Source organism: Cuculus canorus, chromosome 6 (assembly GCF_017976375.1).
Source record: "Cuculus canorus isolate bCucCan1 chromosome 6, bCucCan1.pri, whole genome shotgun sequence".
Taxonomy (NCBI): domain Eukaryota; kingdom Metazoa; phylum Chordata; class Aves; order Cuculiformes; family Cuculidae; genus Cuculus; species Cuculus canorus.
In genome coordinates, this window is record NC_071406.1 from 36171517 (window position 1) to 36192013 (window position 20497).

At 41.2% G+C, this 20497-nt stretch overlaps 1 protein-coding gene across 1 annotated transcript in view; it reads right to left on the reverse strand.

Moving 5' to 3' along the window:
* The window catches only part of ITGAV (integrin subunit alpha V), a 42116-nt gene that overhangs the window by 10428 nt on the left and 11191 nt on the right, over positions 1 to 20497 (reverse strand). Inside the window, exons 3-21 of the mRNA XM_054070072.1 lie at positions 15988 to 16079; positions 15376 to 15490; positions 14447 to 14508; positions 13191 to 13236; positions 11841 to 11966; positions 11096 to 11140; positions 10865 to 10908; positions 10721 to 10777; positions 10240 to 10292; positions 9631 to 9833; positions 7232 to 7423; positions 7075 to 7120; positions 6446 to 6547; positions 5781 to 5839; positions 5027 to 5181; positions 3368 to 3505; positions 2570 to 2637; positions 1977 to 2124; positions 741 to 833 (exon numbers count right to left, since the gene is read on the reverse strand). Of these exons, the coding sequence (XP_053926047.1) occupies positions 741 to 833; positions 1977 to 2124; positions 2570 to 2637; positions 3368 to 3505; positions 5027 to 5181; positions 5781 to 5839; positions 6446 to 6547; positions 7075 to 7120; positions 7232 to 7423; positions 9631 to 9833; positions 10240 to 10292; positions 10721 to 10777; positions 10865 to 10908; positions 11096 to 11140; positions 11841 to 11966; positions 13191 to 13236; positions 14447 to 14508; positions 15376 to 15490; positions 15988 to 16079 (1844 nt within the window). The remainder of the gene's footprint in view (positions 1 to 740; positions 834 to 1976; positions 2125 to 2569; positions 2638 to 3367; positions 3506 to 5026; positions 5182 to 5780; positions 5840 to 6445; positions 6548 to 7074; positions 7121 to 7231; positions 7424 to 9630; positions 9834 to 10239; positions 10293 to 10720; positions 10778 to 10864; positions 10909 to 11095; positions 11141 to 11840; positions 11967 to 13190; positions 13237 to 14446; positions 14509 to 15375; positions 15491 to 15987; positions 16080 to 20497) is intronic.

Sequence of the window (20497 nt, forward strand, 5' to 3'; positions counted from 1 at the left end):
GTGTTGCAAAAAGTACTGTGGACTAAAGAGCATGTTCTGAATTCGGTTCCCAATGTTTGCTCTAAGTCAGCGCATGATAGTTCAATACTTGCTTCAGCATCTGTACAGCTCAGCTTGACAGACTCTGAAAGACTGGAATTTATTCATCTGTACAAAATGTCTCTTGGAAGAAAAGCGCCATCAAAGGGTTTGCAATTATGACTGATTTGTGCTTTATTTCCTCAGAAAATAAGACTTACTTTGTCATACTATCTTCATACCCACCACGTCTCACTAATGGGTCTTTAATTCTTCCCCTTTCAGCTACACTTGAAGTGCAGAGGTCTGAATTGGACAAACTCTCAGAATTCACAAAACCAGCCAGAAGGGAGAGGCACCATTAGGTTCCCATTAAGAGAAAGGTGTGTTATGAGACAGCTCTTAATTACATACTGAAACATATGTATCAGCTAAATCTAAACTCATGAGGGACCAGAATTCATTAATTCCACTGTTTAATGAACTACTCCCTTTTGAGTCGCACCATAAAACTCATGAATGCTCCTTTCACATTTTAATTTAGCTGAGGAGTTGAAATTATTTACCACTGAACTAACCAAACAGGTGAGCAGCGAAATGTCATCTATGCCTAATCCTGAATTCCTGTGAGCGAACATTCTGCCCAAGCACTACTGGGATTAAGGAAAAAGCCAGCTGCCCTCCTGTTTGAGCTACCAGAAACCTGTCGGACCAAACCTTACCTTAGTTCCTGCTTTCATAGGATTTCCCAGGTCACAAACTACCATGCGGGTTTGATTCTCAGTTTTAAATGCACACGACAGCCTGGCCAAAGCCTGCAATAAACCAGAAAGAAATATTAAGGAATGTCATTCTTTATACCTGTGCACCTGTATGAAAGTCTGGAGACAGACTCGAGATATGCTGCATTATTAACTTCCATGTAATTTCTCAATTTTAACACAATTGAGCACTTAAAATGAAATAAAATCCGTGTAGGAAAATCTCCATGGAGACAAATATTTTTTGATAACAAGACAGATGCACTTTCCAAGGTTATAAAGAGAGAAATTCAGTACTCTTATATTGGGTAGCATTGATGATTTTTGTGACTTAAAACATTTCTCCATGTGATTGTTTAAAACCTATGTGAAGAAACTTTGGCAACCAGGCAAGGGGAAGAGATTGGAGGGCAAAGTAGCACGAATACTCAGAGGAACTATGGGATTTTGGATTAAGCCACACCACAAAGCTCGAGGGTGGCAGAGGCAAGACTGGAGAGCCAAACCAAGGCACAGTCCAACATCTCGAGGGAAGCGGTATCAAAGCTGGAATCCTTTGATATGGGGGGGACAGAGTTTTCTCCCTAACATTCTGCAACTTTACAGATCTATCGAGTGATTGTAGATCACGGTGAATAAAACCAAGGAGAAAGAAAATCGGAAAGTGTATTACTTGGCTATAACGGCCAAAATAAAACTTGGACTATACCCATGTGTCTTCAAATAAATAAACATTACATGGACATTTTATAACAAAACAAGGGAAAGCCAGGGAATAAATGTTAACATCTTGCACCATCCAGATAACTGATAGCCAAGACTTTCTACACACTTAGTTGGAAGAGAACAGTAGTTCCCAACACCACTTCTTGCCTCACAAGCACCCAGCTCTGTATCTAGCACAAAACTTGCTAAGGCTAAATTTAATTAAACTGTTAGGGCACTGTTCAAATACAGACTTGGAGCAGATAAACTCTGTGTGTCAAGCTCCATCACACAGATGAATCTCCCTTGCTGCTCGCAGTAGACTATCAAGTCATAAGCATCCAGCCAGGTGTCCCAGAGCCCTGGGGCTTCGAAGGACCCTATCGTTTTTTGGTGTTTTAATACTGAAGCACAAATCCCACCCCTGACAGATGCTCTCCTGCAGCACCCAAAACACGACTACCCAAAGGAGAAACGTCGTTGGAATTTTACCTCGTTGTTACGAACAACACCAATGAAATCTGCTTGAGGAGGAACGATGACAAAGAGTTCTGCTTCATAGGCTCCTTCCCCTTGGTTCTGAGCACTGACAATTAGTGTCAAGGGGTTGTCATCACCGATGTAGATCTGCTTCTGATCACTACAAAAAGCAAGCGTAAAAATGAGCTCCGTATTCAGGTTTTAGAGTGTATTAAACTGGTTGAACTCGCGGAAACGAGGCTCTGAAATTGCAGAGAAATCTAGAGGCAGCACCTCTGCCTTCAGGGTATAAGGAGAACTCTACGTTTAAAACAAAACCACATCCACAAATCACAGAAGTGGAGCAAATATTACATGCTGTTTAGTAAGAATCTTTTTTATAACGTTTACAGTAAACCATGGAACCACTGTCATCTTATTTTAACAAAGAATGGTTACAAACTGCTGAACCACTGTACACTCTGAGTTATGCGCCTGCTTAGCAGAGGTACAAGCGTACATTTATAACAAATACATCCTTTTAAAAGAAGTATTACAAGCTCTTGCAGTTTAGAATTCAAGTAGGGAAGTTACTTTTCCCTGTAATATTTTTCTCATGTATTTACCTTTCCACAGAGACCTCCAGCTTTGGTTTGCAGATGTTATCTTCACCACAGTCCAGCAGAATATGTGCCTATGCAAAAATCAAATGCATGCTGTTTAAATAATTCCTGCATGTATTTTAACAAACGTTCCAATAATACTGTTTCACCATCAAATAAAAAGATGTCTTAATAGCTGGTTATGAGCTTTCTTCATCTCATTAGTCTGAGAAGAGAATAACTGAGTTTTTAGCTGGGGGTCAATGTGCCTAATCCTGCCACACTGCAGTTCTAGGCCTGGTATCTATAAATCTTTATCCTCTTTCCATACTTTGAATAATCTGTTCATCTCGAGTTGCATCTCCAACATTCTCTTCACAAACAAGTGTGGAAAAAAAAAAAAGGGGCAGAAACAGAAAACCAATGTTTATTACCTTAAGAAAACTACAAGGAGAAACAAAAAACATAAGGCAGCATAGCAGGAGCAATGCATGAAACGCTCCGGCCCTTCAGGATGAACACCTTCAATTCTTCTCTAATGGCTTTTCTCTAGAGAACTGTTAACTAGCGTGTGTGAAAAGGAAGTCCTGCACTAAGGAACAACATGTCAAAAGAAGAAGTCTGACAGAAAGAGAAAGAAAAAAGAGCAGACAGACATACAATAGCCATTAACATTTCCATAATTCAGAAACTAAAGCCTACATCTATATTTTGGTGTCTTAACTGTTCAGAAGTGCCAAGACAGACACAAGTATTGAGCAAGTACTGAAAGCCAACAGGATGTGCTGAGTTCTCTCACCGCAGACTGTGCCAGAAGCGTACCTGTCTGCTCATGTTAGCAGGAGTGAACTGGTTGAGGATGGGGTGCAATCCAGTTGCATCCACAGCTGTTTTGTAATCCAGACGGTATTCCATGAAAATAGTAATGGGAGTTAGCTTGTCTCTAAATTCGGACTCATCCTGTGGAAACCAAAGATTTGAACCTCAATTAAAACATGCAAGGAAAAAAATAGCAACAACAAAATCTCCTTCAAAAGTCTTGATAGGCAACAAGCCCTCACCCCCCCAGCAATACTGAGCAGGATTTTATTTGCTGTTCATGTTGTAGTACTCGTGAAGGAGTAAGCCAAAACAACAGTACAAATTCTGAGCTCTTTTCAAGGTAGAAAATCTCCTGTCAGAAAACCTGCACTGTAAATGGACAATTTGAGTAGTAACATCCCTGTTTTACAATGTAAAGTCATAGAACTGGAACGATGAGAAGCGTACAGCGCTAAACAATTCTACTCTTCCCGTCTAGACATAATTCTAAGATCCCCACCAATATTCATTTTGGGATTTGTGATTGTTTCCTTCCTAACATTACTACTTCGCCCATGCATTCGCTGACTTTCATACTGTTCGCTTCAAATCATCCTGGTTATCAAACGCTGGTTCTGCCTTTCAGGGCCCTTACAAACCATGTCTAAGCTTTATATTAGCCACAGATCTCATCAACGTAAACTCTGCTTCATTATTCTCATTTCTGGGACTAATGGGAACTACTGAACCTTGAACGGCAGGTCCCTACTGCAGAAGCAATCTTCCATGGGCAGAAACCTACTGAGACCTCCTTTCCTTAAGAGTTTTCCACTGGGTTTGCATCCAATTTAACATAATTTCATATAGGTCGTGTGTCATTACTTTGAGAACATCGAACATCAGAATGTTAGAGCGTTACTAGCCGTGAGATCTGGAATGCTTATTTCCATATATATCCCACTCAAAAGGCCAGTCCAAGAAAGGCAATGCCTGCCCTCTGTGTTTCTATGAGGGCGTTTCATAAAACTAGTTTTATGATTACTAGTGTTTCTATGAGGGCGTTTTGAAGAGGAGAGTGTTGTTCATGTTTGATTTATAAATACAGAGGACAAATTCAAGTTGCATCTAACTTACACAGCTACACTTTCATGCGTTTTCCCCTATTTCTGCATTTCTTCTGCTGTGCTACACTTATTGTTAGCATTTGTCCAAGTTTGTGAGGAACAAAAAGACAGAAGAAGTAAACTTAATATTTCAGCCTTCTGTCTTTTCTGCTCTTTGCCCATCTCTGCTTTTAGCTGCAGATCCATATTTTTCTTTATTCTTTTACCTCAAAAGCAGAAGCGCAACCTCTGCTTATGGACTTTCCTGCTTCTTGTGAATGATAACTGACTTTGTGCCTAGATGACTCATCCAAGAAGCCCGTTACAAAATTCAGGTTTGATTTCCAGCCCATTTAGTGACCAGGACCTTAGTCACAACTGTTCCTCCCCTGAGAGCGCGATAACCCCAGACAGACAGATGAGTTCAGTAGCTTTAGATCTCTCCATTGGCACAAAGTTTCTCTACAAGTTCTTTTTTCTTTTTTTTTTTTTTTTTTTATTTTAACACTTTACACAAGGAACTTGCAACAGATGATGCACCAAAAATGACTTGCCTAAACCGTAAATGGCTCCTTACCCTCAAAAAGGCATCAAGTTCTTCACAATTCATTTTGCCCCCCTTTGTAATAGTCATGTTCTTCGAGTGGCTCGGCTGTTTGCTGTGGAGAAAGAGAGCTCTCCTGATAGCTCCTTTCTGCTTCAGTTTATCCAGCAGCAGCTCCACTTGGAAATCTGACCAATCCAAAGCATGTAGGTTAGGGACATTTAGACACAGTGCAGATTCACATAAAAAAATGGATCTGAAAGCTGATTTCAGCTATAATGAAAATTCAGTGCTTGGAACTTTTAAAATTTTCAGCTCTTTCAATACAAAATCTGTTCCTCCAGTAGTTCTCAACACAGCAACTGACAAGCACTGTTCTTGTCCTAAATTAGACTTTGCTTTTGCTGAAAACAGGTAAAAGTACTGACACATAGAGCTGCAACAACAAAAGTTAATCCTCCCAAAAAATTTAAAGCAATACTGCACGTAATTATTTCACTGTACTGCTAATCCAATTACTTCACATATTAGATATATAATGAAATTTAAAATTCCACCAGGCGGTTAAACATATGCTTCCAGTCCCAAGTGCTGCTCAATCCCACTGGCTCAACACAATCTCAGCACAAACCCTGCTGAAGGCAGACGTGCACAGCTCCTGACCCGGCAGGATGTGCTGCACGGGGCGGCCAACCGAGGCTTCAGTGACAAGAGACAACAACAACCAGCGCTCACGTCTGCTAACAATGTGAAAAGACTTGTTCATTTTTAAACTAGCAGAACTTACTGAGTGAAGCAGGGAGTTTTCCTTTGCCATCCGCTTTTAAGCAGAACTTCACTTTGAAGCTGTTTTGAAGGAAAAGAGAAGGTTAATTTCACACAATTTTTCTCTCATTTTCATCTAACATTTGTTACTATTAGAAGCTGCTAGTTAAAAATGCAATCAAATGCACATTTTTATGAACAGGCAATATAAAATAAGAACTCTTTGATGGTAGCAGGAGGACCAATACCGTCTTTAACAGATGCTAGGCTGACTCCTGACCAGGTGGCTGTTGTGGTGTTTTCACCCACTAACTTACTTTTTAGGTGAAAAATAGAGCAGGCATATGAAAGCACTTGGGAAATGATCTGCTCTGCAAACTCGTTTTGGTTCTTGTTCTTGGACTACTATTATCCAAACACACTCTTCCCTTCTCGTGCTAACTTCCCTATCAAATCAGCGTGACAGTCCCTTCTAGCTTTAAAAATAAAATGAGCCACGTTTCATTTCAGGACTAAACACTGCCTCACTGGTGGCTGTTCCTACATGAATCGAGACTATAAAGCTTTGCATTGCTGTTTACTGACAGGTTATAGATTCCCCAATCCTTTCAAAACTAAACACTTATGAAAACAAAATCCAAGTGGTTCTCCTCCTCCCCAAAAGGAAACCAAAGATCCCCTGATTACCAAGAAACTTTTACATCTCCGAGTGAACAGGCTTTGTTTTCTGGGTTTAGAATGGTTGGATTCACTTCCAGGGCCGCATTTACTCTAATAACTGGTCTAGCCCTGTAAAGAAAACATCCTTTGAACAGCATTCTCCACCAAGTTAGACAATGCCCTCCCCATCAAACCGTGAAACATACCTATACACATAGACAACAGTTAGTGAAACTGCAAGGATAACAAATATTCATTTGGATTAGGGAAAAATAGAAAGCTTTTCTATGCCCTTTATTAATGTCAGAGTCAGAACATGGACAACTGCGTTGAGACCCTACCTATTTCAGCACAAACAAATTAGGTGCTTTCCCCAAATGAGCAAGTTTGGATGAGAATATTGGGGCTGCAGTGCACTAGCTAACAGCACCCTGTCTGTGTCAGAATTGAGAAAATCCGTCATGCAGAAAAGCCTTGAAGACAGTTTATTTCAATTTTCCCCTTAGCTATAGCCTATTGAGAAAGATAAATAACAGACAGTAGACTACAGATCACTCAGAGAAAACAGCAGTACAGCCTGTTCTAACCTCCAGCAGTTTGGAAGGGGGAACTGTAGAATTTCAGGCTTCCCTGGAGAAGCACTGAGGGACACCCACCTGTACAAAACAGCCGTGTCAACACCAAAGGCTCCCACTATCAAGTCTAGGAGGAAAGGAGAAGTATTACTCATTACTATTTAGCTTTTAAAACATGCTGTTAGTCACAGCAGGGCTACTATGAAGTTATTCCAAAGTGACGTTCAGAGCAGAGGACCTGGGTATCCATTTTTGTCCACATCCGTGGCTCCTTTCAGAGAGTACCCAAAGCTGGGAGGCATCGTACGAGCGGCCCACTGCCCTTCAAGAACTTGAGAGGGGACTGCGTTCAAACCATCTGCTCTTCCATTGTAGATGTAGACGACTCCTCTCTTGTCCTCTCCACCATACGGTGCAGCAACTGCAATGTCTGGAAACCAAACAAACAGCCGTCAGCACCTCCAGATGCAGACAGGAGAAAATATTTGTGCTTACACCCATCAATTTCTGATACTGCACTTCCAGTGTGTGTCAGCAGGAAGGAAATGCAGCTGCCCTTTACAACGCTCATAAACAGTCTTTTGTTTTTAATTGGATGCTCGCTGTTTTAGCAAGTATAAATGTCTAACAAGAACATCTCTCATGGACTTGGAGGGGGCAGGGAATGGAATTATTCTGCAAACACTTCTGCATTTCAGTAACTGACTTACGGCCAGATCATATGCATCTGAGATGCTTTTGAGAGTACTCGTCATCCAGAATTAGTCACTGTTGGCACCGAATTACCAAGCTAGGCGGGACTATCTGCCCGTTTCATTAATGCACTCCTGATCCTCTGAAGGGTGTGGCGTTTTAATAACTGTGGAAAATTTAAATCAGCCCAAAACAATGGTAAATATCAAATTCCGGTCTATCTTCATCATGGCTTGGCAGTGTGTTTTATGGAGAACTTTCAGTTACTGCAATTATGCTCTCTCTTACAGCTTAATAAATTTGAAAATGCTCATTATCAGTTACTAATAACAAGTAATACAGAGAATGCTAATTGCAGTATCTGCAGGGAAAGACTTAGAAGTGTACACGTAATCTAAATTCAACATTTTCAGTCGGCTCAAAGATCAAACGTGAAAATGTTTAAATACTAAACACTATGCAGAGTAATCACACTATTCCCTCCTCTTTCCTTAAATTTGAGGAAGTCTCATGAAAAGAACAAGAACTCAAAAGTTCACCATTTGGTTTTTCTGACTCATCTTTACAAGTTTTATGAGAACAGTAGAAATTCCAATCTTGGACCACACCGTGACGGAAAGCTTTTTAATTAACGCTTCCAAAATGAAACAGAGCAGGGAAGAAAAAAAACTAAAAAAACAGACCAAATAATGGCAAAATAATTAAAAGGAAGAAGCTTTTGCTGTGATTTTCTCACCTACAGCGTATGTCATAGAGATCAGATTTTGAGCTATCAGCTGTAACCTTCCCCAAGTCTTCTGTAAAGAGCTGCAGTACTATTGCACCTTCACACTAATTTTGCATACTTTTAGCAATTAAAACCTACACATTGAACCTCATCAAAAGCAATAGCAGAAAATATTTTGAGCTTTATCTTTTTCAGACTGGTACATTACAAAAAGAATAATTATGACTGGCCTAAAAATCAAGTTCTATCCATTGATGGATAAGTCATGTTTCCCCCCAATATCACTTAGTGGATAAGTTGCTGGAACAAATTATACTATGTTCTGCCTCTCCTGCATTTCTTAGAGGGTTTTCCAATATAAGGAAATTGGAGATAGCTGGAAGTTTGAAATATTAGCCTAGTGTTGTTTCTGATCTTTCAGAAAACACTTGGCTTGCAAGCAGAATAGAAAAAAAATGAAAACCAAGCTTTTTTCATGGAACTCAGATTCCTGCCACTCTTAAGGAAAACCTGGAGTCTGACTTGCAAAACAAAGTGTTGTCCCAGGGGCTCCTGGAAGTCTCCATCCCAAAACTACGCAATTCCTGTCTGTTTGATTGCACTCCACCGCTAAGCTAAAGTAACAAGAGGAACTGGCAAGGGGTTTAGGAGTCCACAGCTCTGGTTTTATTGGACTCGTTTCTCTTGCCCAGGACATCCAGCTCTTGGTGCAGCTGAGTTGCCATAGGGTGTTTTCACCAGACTTTTCCATTTTCAAATAAAAATAAATTAGACTTTCCTCAGGAAAATCTCTTCTATCGGAACATTTTTAACCAGCGCTCTGAAACAAAGTCGTCTTTTCAGTCATTATTGTCTTTCTGGAGAGGAACACTGGCTTTAAGCTATGGAAACAGGAAATTTATATTGACTATGTCCTAGCAAGCCACTCTGGAGAGTCAGATATTTCATCAAAGACTCCACCGTACTTATCTCTTAGAAAGTAATAAACTTATCAGCGCAACGGCTAAAAAAAATCCATGCTGTAGGTTAAATGGTATAGTCTCTGCTCGATGCATACATGTAACTCCTGTTAGCATTCCTGGGAGTAGCATACAAGCATCGAAAGGAGTCTAGACCTTGGTGTCCGACATTCAGCCATGGTTGGAATGCCTAATGCGTGTGTGCTCTCCAGATTTTATCTACGAACCGAAAACACCCACCAATAAGTCATTTCCTACCATTGAAGCCATCCTGATCCAGATCCCCCAGCGGTGCAATACAACTGCTGAATCGTGCAAATATCTCGAAGCCATTCAGCTTTGTGATCTGAAACCCTCCGGAGGCTCTCTGGAGGCAAATGGAAACTTGGCCGACCTCTTGAAGCTTCCCATCAGAACCTCGATCCATAAAAAGAGGGGCTCCAATAAACAAATCTGTATAACTGGACCAAAGAAGGACAAGGTTCTTCAGAAACAGCACAAAAATGTAGTTCCCTTCTCTTAAGCATCCATTAGCAGACTAACTCGCACTGAAGTCTAGACAAAGATGAAAGCTACCCATCTTCAAATTGCACCTGCAAATATTTACTGAAAAAGTAAACACAAATACACCAGAATTTAATGCATTCAAAGCATGTGAATATACACGTCTATTTATGTAAATAAACACAAACCCAAATCTATGCTTGTTAAAACAAATGTTGAGCACTAGTGAGAAAGTGTGTTGTGCAGACACACGTTAAACCAGAAATGAAGGCAGACATCTACACTGTAGGAAAGACACTTCCATAAAAGCTGCTTTTTTTTTTCTTTCCAGAAAGAAGCTGGATGCAAGAAGAGCACACTTACTTGTCCCCGTTGATGTCTGTGGCAGCCACCGAATACCCAAAATAGGCAGCCATCTGCAAAACAATTCAAACCAGACTCGTGGGTGTAGTGATCTAAACACACAACACATAAAAGATGGCAGAGGATGATGATACATACCACAAGACTTTTTGTCTCCTTTCTCCTTATATTTTCCTTTTTCTGCTACAAACTGATCAGTTACTTTCCCATTCCCCTTTTCATGACTCAGCCTTTGTTCCAAGTTCCCAAACTAGCAGCGTTTCCTTCATTTGAATAAGATTTCTAACTATTAATATCATATAGGAACTCACAGAATACATATTTTTAGGATTTCTAAAGACTAAATAAAACTTTTGTTCGACACATAAGCTAATGACACACAGAAAGTATATGTTCTAGTGCTGGGAATCCTGTCTGGAAATATCATCCTTCTATGGGAAGAGCCTCCTGGTCACCCACCATGCCGAATAAAGCTCCATACCTGTTCTCCGGTGAAGTTGTACATGGAAGACATGTTTTTCCCATTGTAAATAGACACCTGCACATGAAGAAATACACATTACAGCATACCCACAAAGCTCCTCTTATTTATTTATTGCAAAATTTAATATTTCAAGTTCCTTACCATGCCCAGCGTTCTCGCTGCTCTTGGGACTCCCGATACAAAGTCTGAAACACAAAGCAAGATACTCAGGTGATGTTCCAGTCCCAAAGTGAAATGGCCTTGACTGAACAAGGAACTCATTCCTAGTGCTTTACACATCTTCCTGTGTGCCGTATCATTTGTTCTATACCATTTATTTAAAGACTTGCCCAGCACATTAACACTACTTTTTTACTGAAGTGAGGGTCCTACCTTCTATGCCGTCCCCATTGAAGTCTCCCACAGCCACTGAATAACCTGATCAACAGACAAAATCAGTAAATCACTTTGAAAGCCTTATTAAACCTTTTATCTCTCTTTATGCCTTTTATAGATCTCTCTGCGCAGTCCTTACACTTTATCTTAAAATGCAATAGAATAAACATTGCCTCTAAGCAGCTTAGACTATGAAAGCTACACGAGTATACTGGAGTTCATCATTATCATGAATGTGAGATCAGAAGACAAAGATGTTAAAATTATCACCCTAGGAAATGTCCTGCTCTATCCTTGCTTTTTCCTGAATCCAGAGAGACATAGATGAAGCTAAATGCTAACTTCCAACTCCTCTAAGGGACTCTTCAATAGTTTTCCTCCCAAATACGATTCTTTCACATGTTTATTCTGTTTTGGTAAATTATTCAGAAATAGCAGCTTTTCTAAAAAAATAGGGACTTGACTAACTGGTCAGGTAAAAAATCACACCCTGGCCATTCCCATATTCAGCCTGAATCACAGAGCACAAATTCATGGAAATATGTCCATTTATTTTTGAATCAAGCCTACGGCAAGACAACTAAGCTTTTGCCACACATAACTTACTACATTTTTGGGTGTGCAGCTCTTTTGCTACCTGTCAAAGGCTAAACTACTAATAGTGCTATATAGACCTAAATATGACTAGCACAAGGGAGTGTTTCAAGTGCAGCAGGGTCTTCTTCCTTTTCAAACTACTCACCCAAGTAGCTGTCATCAAAAGCAGCACTGGCAGGCTTGGTTGCTAACTGGTCATCGTACTTGGTACTGTAGACCTTGGAGTCATATTTAGCCACAATCTCTGTCACTCGATCAGAAATAAGTTGTCCTAAAGAGAAAGAAAACAGCTCGAAACCACAGAAAAATGCGAGTGCAATCATTCAACAAGCAAGAGGGCTCATTTACAAGATGCGTGCTGTTCCACAAGGCTGACCAGGAAACAGCCAGCAGCAGCGCTACGCAGGATGTAAGAGAAAATTTGGATCCTACTTCAGTAAAGATGTATACATGTTTAATAAAAAGAAGACAAAGAGAGCTCTTGCTGGAAACAGAAGCTGCTCCTCCGTGTAGGGCAGGATGTAACCAGGACTGCTCAGTTAGGGAACAGTAAGCATGTGCTTATGGCATTGCAGAACCGAGTCGTTCCTGATCTGTGTGCCATCACGTGAGAGTGAACACGGCGGACAAGGAGCCACCAGGATGAGCAGACGGCTGCGCTGTTTCACTCCACCAGCCACAAGGTGGGGACTGCACTACATGCTTTCCTTGAGTTCAATAAACTGTCAATCACAAACCCATTTTTTTTCAGAAAAGCACTCACTTCCCATACATATCCATACACTTATGGAGTACAGGGAAAACCACTTCGCCAGCATCCCAGAACGTGGAATAAAAAATTGAGGGTTAAAACTCTACTTTTCACAAGTATACCATTGTCTTCTATTCAGAGCTGAGACTATTATTTAGTAGTAGTAGAAAAGAATAGGTTGTTTTGGCAGAAGAGCTGTCACTTTTGCCTAAAAGCAATCAAATGAATACACAAATATAATCTATATTATACTGCATCTGTGTCTTAGTTTCAATCAATCCACTGTGCTCAGTTACAAGCACAGGACTGGAAACAAGCTGCCAGTGCTGCTGCATCGATACGAAGGCTGGTGCGACACAGAAAACCTTCCATAAACATCGGTATTCACATGAAACATCAGGTAATGGAGTTTGCCAGCTGTGGCTTGATTCTAGCAGCACCATCAAGGAAACTTGTCCTGTTGGTAGAAACAAATTCCACATTCCTGGGAAAACGCCCTTAATAGGATCAGAGTTATTTAAAAGGCAAGAGACACATCTATGCCATTACTATTTCAGCTTTAAGCTGCGTTTGCCTTGATTATTCAGGAAATGCTTTGAAAGATGAAGAAAAATTTGTTCTGCTGGTTTTCTTACGGATGAAGACTTTGACAATGGCTGGAGGAGTATGGGTACAAATGACTAAGAGGATAAAGAGAAAAATCAAAGACATTGACTTCTCTGTGACTTAAATGATGTATCTCACCTTGCCAGTAAAAACTTCCAGGTCCTCCCAGTAGCACTCTGTCTCCCTTCGAGGGGAAAAAAAACAAAACAAAACAAAACAAATAAACAAAAACCACAGGGTGAGGGGAACAATAAAAAACCCAAAACCAACAAGAAAAAGAAATAGAAAAGAAAAAGCACATTAAGCACATGTACAGACTAAAGAACACATTCTGTGTTCATGGAAGCAAACCCATGCACGCATATCACTGCAGCTTGACTGACCCCAATACGTTTTATTTTTTAAATAAATGATTTATTAACAACGGCTCCTGTTGTTAACAGACACTACGCCTTCAGTGACCTGCTTCTCTGTTTCACCCACTTAAAACTCCTGCCAGAATTCTGCTTTTATGGTAACAGACCCCTCTATCCATGTAAAGCTAAGACAACAGAAATACAATTAGGAGAAACATTTAAGATCGCTACGAGGCAATCATAACCTGGTTTTAGTTCAGTACACACAACTAGTTTAATCTTCTGCCCCTGCCACTTTCTGCAACTTACCTGTAGAAGAGTTTAACACAGCAAGGCTGTGACTGAACTCCCCTCACTATTCTCTGGTATAACCACAATCCACAAACCATTTCATGAAGTTTTAACCACATGAGCTGCCCCAGTACTGGGAGTTTGCTCCCCAAGTGCTGCATTGGCCAACAGGCTTCGCTGCCTAATTAAGCCGCTTATTCTGGTTTTAATCTTAAAAACTTCCATATTCATCACTTGGAAAAATCCAGGTCAGAGATTTGGTGGTACCTTGTACCCAGGCCTGCCTGCTCTGCAAGGCTTGCGCATTAGAACCCAAGGCTGGTTTTAACGGGGTCTGCAGAGAAAGTTACTCTTCCTGAAGAAGTGACACAAGCTGCACACTGATCCCTTCAGAAAAAGGGGCTCAAACACCAACCACTACAGCTTCTCTCACTGCACTACTGGCTGCAGCAAGGGTTTATGGCAGGGGTCTGGACAAGCACATTATTTGTTTAGGACATGACTCCTACAGAAGGCGAGAGTGTGCTGCTTGTGAAGATGTAAGGAGAAACAGGCTTACAACACCAGAGCGGTTTGAAGGTTTTTTTGTTTCTTTACAAGGACATGTTTGGTTATGGTTCCCTCTGTCCCCAGGAAGGGTAACTGGCCTTTAGTCTGTAATAGCTGTGCCTGTATGCGTCTGTATCAGGGTTCTGGTCAGCTCATGGCTGTCTGCTGACTCATAGCAACTGAGAAAGAACCACATACCTTTGTAAAGTCGATACTAAATCCACCTTGACAAAACCCCTGTCCATCTGCATCGATAGTGGCTACAAAAAAGAATTAGTAGAAAAGAAAAAGAGAAAAACAAATAAAATAAATATTACCAGTGCTTGATCAGGTGATTCTGTGGATACTTTCCAATGCATCATCCTAAGTAACTGCACTCCTGAACTTGAACCCTGGCATTTTTCGCTCCTAGATCAGCATTTTCCCTTTAATCACACCCACAAACAAACACTGCATCAACTTTAAGGCTGGCCTAATGTATATATCACATTAACATATGTTGTAGCCCAACACAGTCAAAGTAAATAGCAACTCCATATTCCTTTGTATTTAATTATCTAAAATTTTTGAGGAAAATATTTGCAATCTTTATTCAGAAAAAGGTTATAAGCATCTGAATATCTACCAACTCAACTACAGGATACGGATGCAAAGGTCTTAGAAAACAAGACTCAAAACATTCAGCAATATATGTAATTGAAACAATGCATCACTACATACACGTGCATACATGGAAATCAGAACCTACTTGTGTAAAACCTTGTTATGTAAAATGAGCTTTCTCTATAAATTACTTGAATAATTAGGCTTCAGAAAATTCTAGAGTTGGTCTTTGAGAAAGCACTTACTACAGAATTTTGCTCAAGCAGTTACTGCAGAAGTGATCCGTTCAAAAATTGAAAACCTCAATTCCAACAATACTTGGACACAAAATTTTCCTCTGCCCTGCAGCTGAGAAAGTGAGGTCCGCACCCTGAGCGCCAGCTGGAGGAGTCTCAGGACCTCGCTTAGGTGTTTTTCTAAGGCTACGAGACCCTACCTGGAAGGGGAAAATACCTGCACAACACCTCACTGCAAATGCGTGCACAGAATAACGCACAAAAGCAACACAAAGGCTCTGCACTTACTCGACCTGCAGGGTGCATACTCCACAGATTTTGATCCGGCAAGCAGGTAACAGGTTCCTACTGGCTCTCGCTCTTGTTTCATTTCTGTTCTCCAGTGGTACAACGGGGCACAGGCCTACAGAGGAACACACAGCAGTGAGGAAACAAACTCCTCTTCAGCTGGGGGAACAGAATAACGCAGTGGAACGCCAATTTTCTACAGAACAGTAACTAGAAAAAACAGTGGCAGTTGTACCCTGTGTTAACAGTGGAGATTTACACCATCTGTGCTGGGGCAGGAGTAGCACCAGTCCAGATTTTTAGAAATAGATGATTTATTGCAAGAATCTTAGAAATAATATTTTCCAAAGCAACGGGTATAAGGAGTTCCTCAAGAATTTATAACACATTCTGACTTTGGCCAAGTCATTTTGCTGCTTTCCTCCAAAGCAGCCAACAAAGCTACAGCCTTTCCTGAAGAGTTAAGGGAAGGTGAGCTGATAAGTTCTGAAAAAGACAAGTCATGCTAATCAGTGCAGTTCTATTTACATTCCGAGTTATCCAGATCTCTCCACTTTTTTCCCCACTACAATATCACAGTTCTGAGGCATCTCAACGACATCAAAAACCTACCAGAATTTTATCATTTTTGGATCTCACAGAGGCTCCAAACCACTGATGAGACTTAAATTCCAACGGATCATCAGGAGCAAAATCTCTGTTCCCTGCAAAGAAAATGAAAAGGCAGTGTAATTCCACAGGGAACTGTACAGTGACAATAAGAAAAGCCAAAGTCGTTTATTCTGATGTGTACAGAAAGAAGCAGAGAACAGCAACGGTGGAGGATATCCTGCTCCCATGGAAATAAGTTTTTAAAAAGATTTATTGTTTATTTATTTTTACACCTAGGGCCAAACACAGCTATTTTTACCTATGAAGCATTTCTACAACCCCAATTTCCAGAAAGAGCACAATGCTTACAGAATCTACTACAGCAACACAGTAAATACCTCATACTCAAGATATTTGACTCTCAAGTTGGATGACGGCCCTGCTCAAGAATCACTGTCACAACCAAGCGAAGGACTAACGCTTTGAGAAGAAATGCTGCCCTGGTTAGACTACGCGACTTTTGCCCTTGGCTAGAATCGGGACAGAAATTCCTCTATTCCTCTGCCAAGTGCTGACACCTCTATTCTGAGCATCAGTGCAGCGTGCAGCGGCAGCGAGCTACCACTAACATGTTAGCCAATTCGTCTTCAGAACAGCAACTTAAGTAAGGGATAACTTGCCCTGGTGTGTGTGTGTGTGTGTGTGTGTGTGTGTTAACTGCTCCGTGATGAAGGCTGGCAAAAGCAACTCAACGAGTGCTAATTGTGCAAGTCTTAAAAGTCTTCAAATCGCTTACTGTTTCTTACGTACTGTCACTGGAACAGCAATGGGAACTACGCCACGAGAAGATGGATGCAATACTCTCTTTTTAAGCAGTCAGCTACCTCACCGGTTTACAGTGGCTAACGCTGGAGGAGTTAATGAAGTCACAGCCATGTGTCCTTTCCTGGAATGTGGGGAACCCCAGACCCAACCCGGCTGTGAGTCAGAGACCTGGCAGCACCTGAATCAAAAACTCCCTGCTTCTCTCACACCTTGAAAAGAATGCTTTGTCTCAAGAAACCATTAGAAAAATCCCATTAAATGGATAACAAAAATGATTCTCATCTGCAGAGTCAGCCAAAACAAGCAAGGATCTGCACTGCTTTTGCTCTTTGGATTAAAACTACATAAAAATCAACGCCCAGCACACAGCAGCAAAGGAAACTGTTTTTTCTAATTTCAAAGGTAATTAGAAGCCCGGTTCCTTCCAACACAGATGGCCAATGGTTCGCACATCTGCACTCATTTACAGACACCTGAACATCTGCACCATTAGCCTTGCAGAAACACAGCTGCGAGACCTGTGTGCCACCTTCTCCTGGTACAGAAAACCACAAACAGATCAGGCTGTTTTATCACCATCTTTTCCATTCCTTGACTTTAATTCACAAAAATGCACCCGAGGACAATTCTGCTCCAAGGAGGCAGTGGCATGGCTGGGTTCATTTCAGAGGCAGCTGCCACCAGAAGGAGCAGCAGCTCCCATGTGCTCCTGTCCATGTGTTCTTGCTGCTTGCCTCAGTGTTGGCACTACTGCCCTTTGCTCACATAGTCATAACATGAACCACCTCAGAACGAACCCCTACCAAAAAAAATCCTCCATTGGATCAGCGACCAGCCCAGCTGCGTACCTGGGGAGGGGAGTGGTGCTGACCTGCGGAGAAGACAGGCACATAGGGCTGGGAACTGTAGCCTTTTTGGCAGCATCAGCAACTCAAAATTGGTTTGTTCTGCTTGTAACCGCACCCAGGGTTATGCAGCCTAGAAAGACAGACCTGGCTTCTACCATCTGTCCAGCAGCTCTCGAGTACAAAGAAATCTCTCTGCTTTACTTGCCAAGCAAGGCTTTAAACAATACCAAACTGGGGAATAGTTAGAGCATGGCATTTTACACCTCTCTCCTGTTGTTTATACAGTGCTATGTCTCTACGACTAAAAAGAGAGGCAGTGTCACTGTTTTAGAGCATAAAGCAAAATCCTATTGTGCTAGAAGTGTCTAGGATATTAAGTTCCCATTGAAGTTTAAAACAAGGCAGCATGCAGAGGGAACGGTGGTGTCGCAACACTAGGAAAGGCCATTCGGCATAATCAGCAATCTGATTTTATCACAGATGTTAAGGAAATCAGTTCCTTCAAGGAGCAGCTGAATGCACCAGCTGAGACAGTATAAAGCAATCCAAATTTTAAGAAGGCATTTTACTTTCTGTTGGTTGAGCTGGAGAAGGGAACCAGTGGTTTAACCGGCACATGCTGCCCACACAGGCCTTCTCTGCCTTTTCCCTTGGCATTCCTAAGCTACCGGCGCTACCCCCATCCAAGGAACAATCCATGTCCAGTGGGGCAGCGACAAAAACTTCTCTCTCCTTCCGTCTTGAGGGGACAAAATTGTTTTTTCTGCAGTACTGGAAAAAGCCTTGACTCAGCTCTAAGTTGAGGATAATACTGGAAACCTCTCTTCCATTTTATTTTAATAGGCAAACATCTAGACTTGAAGAGATAGGAGCTTGCATATAAAAAACTAAACTCCTCAATTCAAAAAGCAAATGAACACGATTCGGAGTCTGTGTTCCATGTGTCATGACTTCAGAAGTCAGCATCCCTATTTCTGAAAGCCTAAATAACAAATTAGGAATCCTTATGCATTAAAAAGAAAGCACCACAGAGTAAAATGTGTTCCATTTGGCAACTTAGCTTAATAAATTTTCTTTATTTATAATACACTACTATTGCAAAGAAATTTTACAGCCTTGTTATCCAAACTGTGTAATGTCAGTGCAGATGCTCATAAACCAGCACCTGCTCCGAGGTGCCACACAGGGAGCTTTTCCTGCATTCAAAGCCTCGTTAGGTTCCCTAAAACTGAGGGGAGAGTGGCTGCTGTTCAGTGTGAGACTGGCTGTAACACAGGGAAGCGCACCAAGTCACAAAACTCTGGCCAAGTAGAAGGCATGTAGATTGGAAACACAGACTTTTCAAATTAAATGTTAACTCCCTATTAGACAAGAGAAGTAACCTTTATTTACCCACCCCTGTTCTGAACTGTCCCCAGGAGAGCCCTGTGTAAAGAGATCACAAGCCCTTCCCTCACGTCCAGAGCAGAAACTAATTTTAGGAGGAAATCAGGAAAACACCCTGTCATCAGAAATCTCCTTGCTTTCAGTGAAAAACCACTTGAGTTTCTGTTCCTGGCTGGGGAAAACAAGCACGAGGAACACTGAAACTGCCTTTTCACCAACGCAAAGCAGAACTAAATAAAGTGTTTTAGCTAAAAAGTAATTTTCTCATAGGGAGATGCTTCAGCATTTCTGAGTTTAACTATAAATAAAGACCCTTTATTATTTTATCATAACTTTTCAGTGGTGATTACAAAACCCCCCAAACCCTTTCCCATACCCTTTAGAACCGGTACTGACCTCAAATAAAGCAAGCTATAAAACAGGGAGGATTTAAACATGCACGGATCTATCAAGCCAGACCAACATTTTTATGTCCACCTTACTGCCATAGATGTACTTCTCAATTATTTTCAATTTTGAGTGTCTCAAGAATTACCTCAGAAACATCTTTACACCAGGGATGTACATTTTCAACAGGGATGCCAAACAATACCTCTAGGCAATACAAACTGTGTTCTGACCAGAAAAAACTCAGGGTTTCACACAATGCTCTACCAGACTGAAATACAGCTGCTGCAAAGACTCCTACGTGATGGGTCATGACCACGGGGTACCAGTGTGTATCCTCAAGGAAGCTCATGTTGTGGTTTTTCATTTGTTCCTTCTCATCATGGCAGACATCACATGATGATCTGACACCACTCTCGTCAGGGAGAAGGGGCTGACGTGCCACACCAACCACGCTGTCTCATTAAGTGCTTTACAGGTAGGGTGACAAAGTTGCTGGGGCAGGCACAAAGGTGCTTCAAAAGTCCGTTACCTAGGTGTGCTGCTGCCGGACTAATGGAACACTGTCACTTCTATATTACACTGTGTTACATAGAATTTATGATTCTACGAGTTTCATTTACCAATTATCAGGGGACATTTAGGTTGGATATTTGGAGGAATTTCTTTACTGAAAGGGTGGTCAAGCACTGTAATAGGCTGCTCAGGGAGGTGGTTAAAAGATGAGTAGATGTACTTGGGGACATGGTCTAGTGGTGGATTTAGCAGGGCTGGATAGATGTCTGGACTAGATGATCTTAAAGGTCTTTTCCAACCAAAAGCATTCTGAGATTCTGGAATGGAAACTTATGTGAAGGGATGCTAGCCAGAAATAGCAGAAAAGGGGGGAGGGGAAATGTCTAAGCCATTTTCCAAATGATAATAATTAGATATAGAGTTCTTTCAGTGTTGGAATTTTTTTGGCTGTCAGCTTTGGTTAGTTGGCGCCTTCTTTTTCCAGTGTAAACATTATCATTCACAGAAACAACGGTGTTCCTACAAAGCGATTTCAGCTCAGTAAGCAGATGGAGTTGTAACTCATGCCC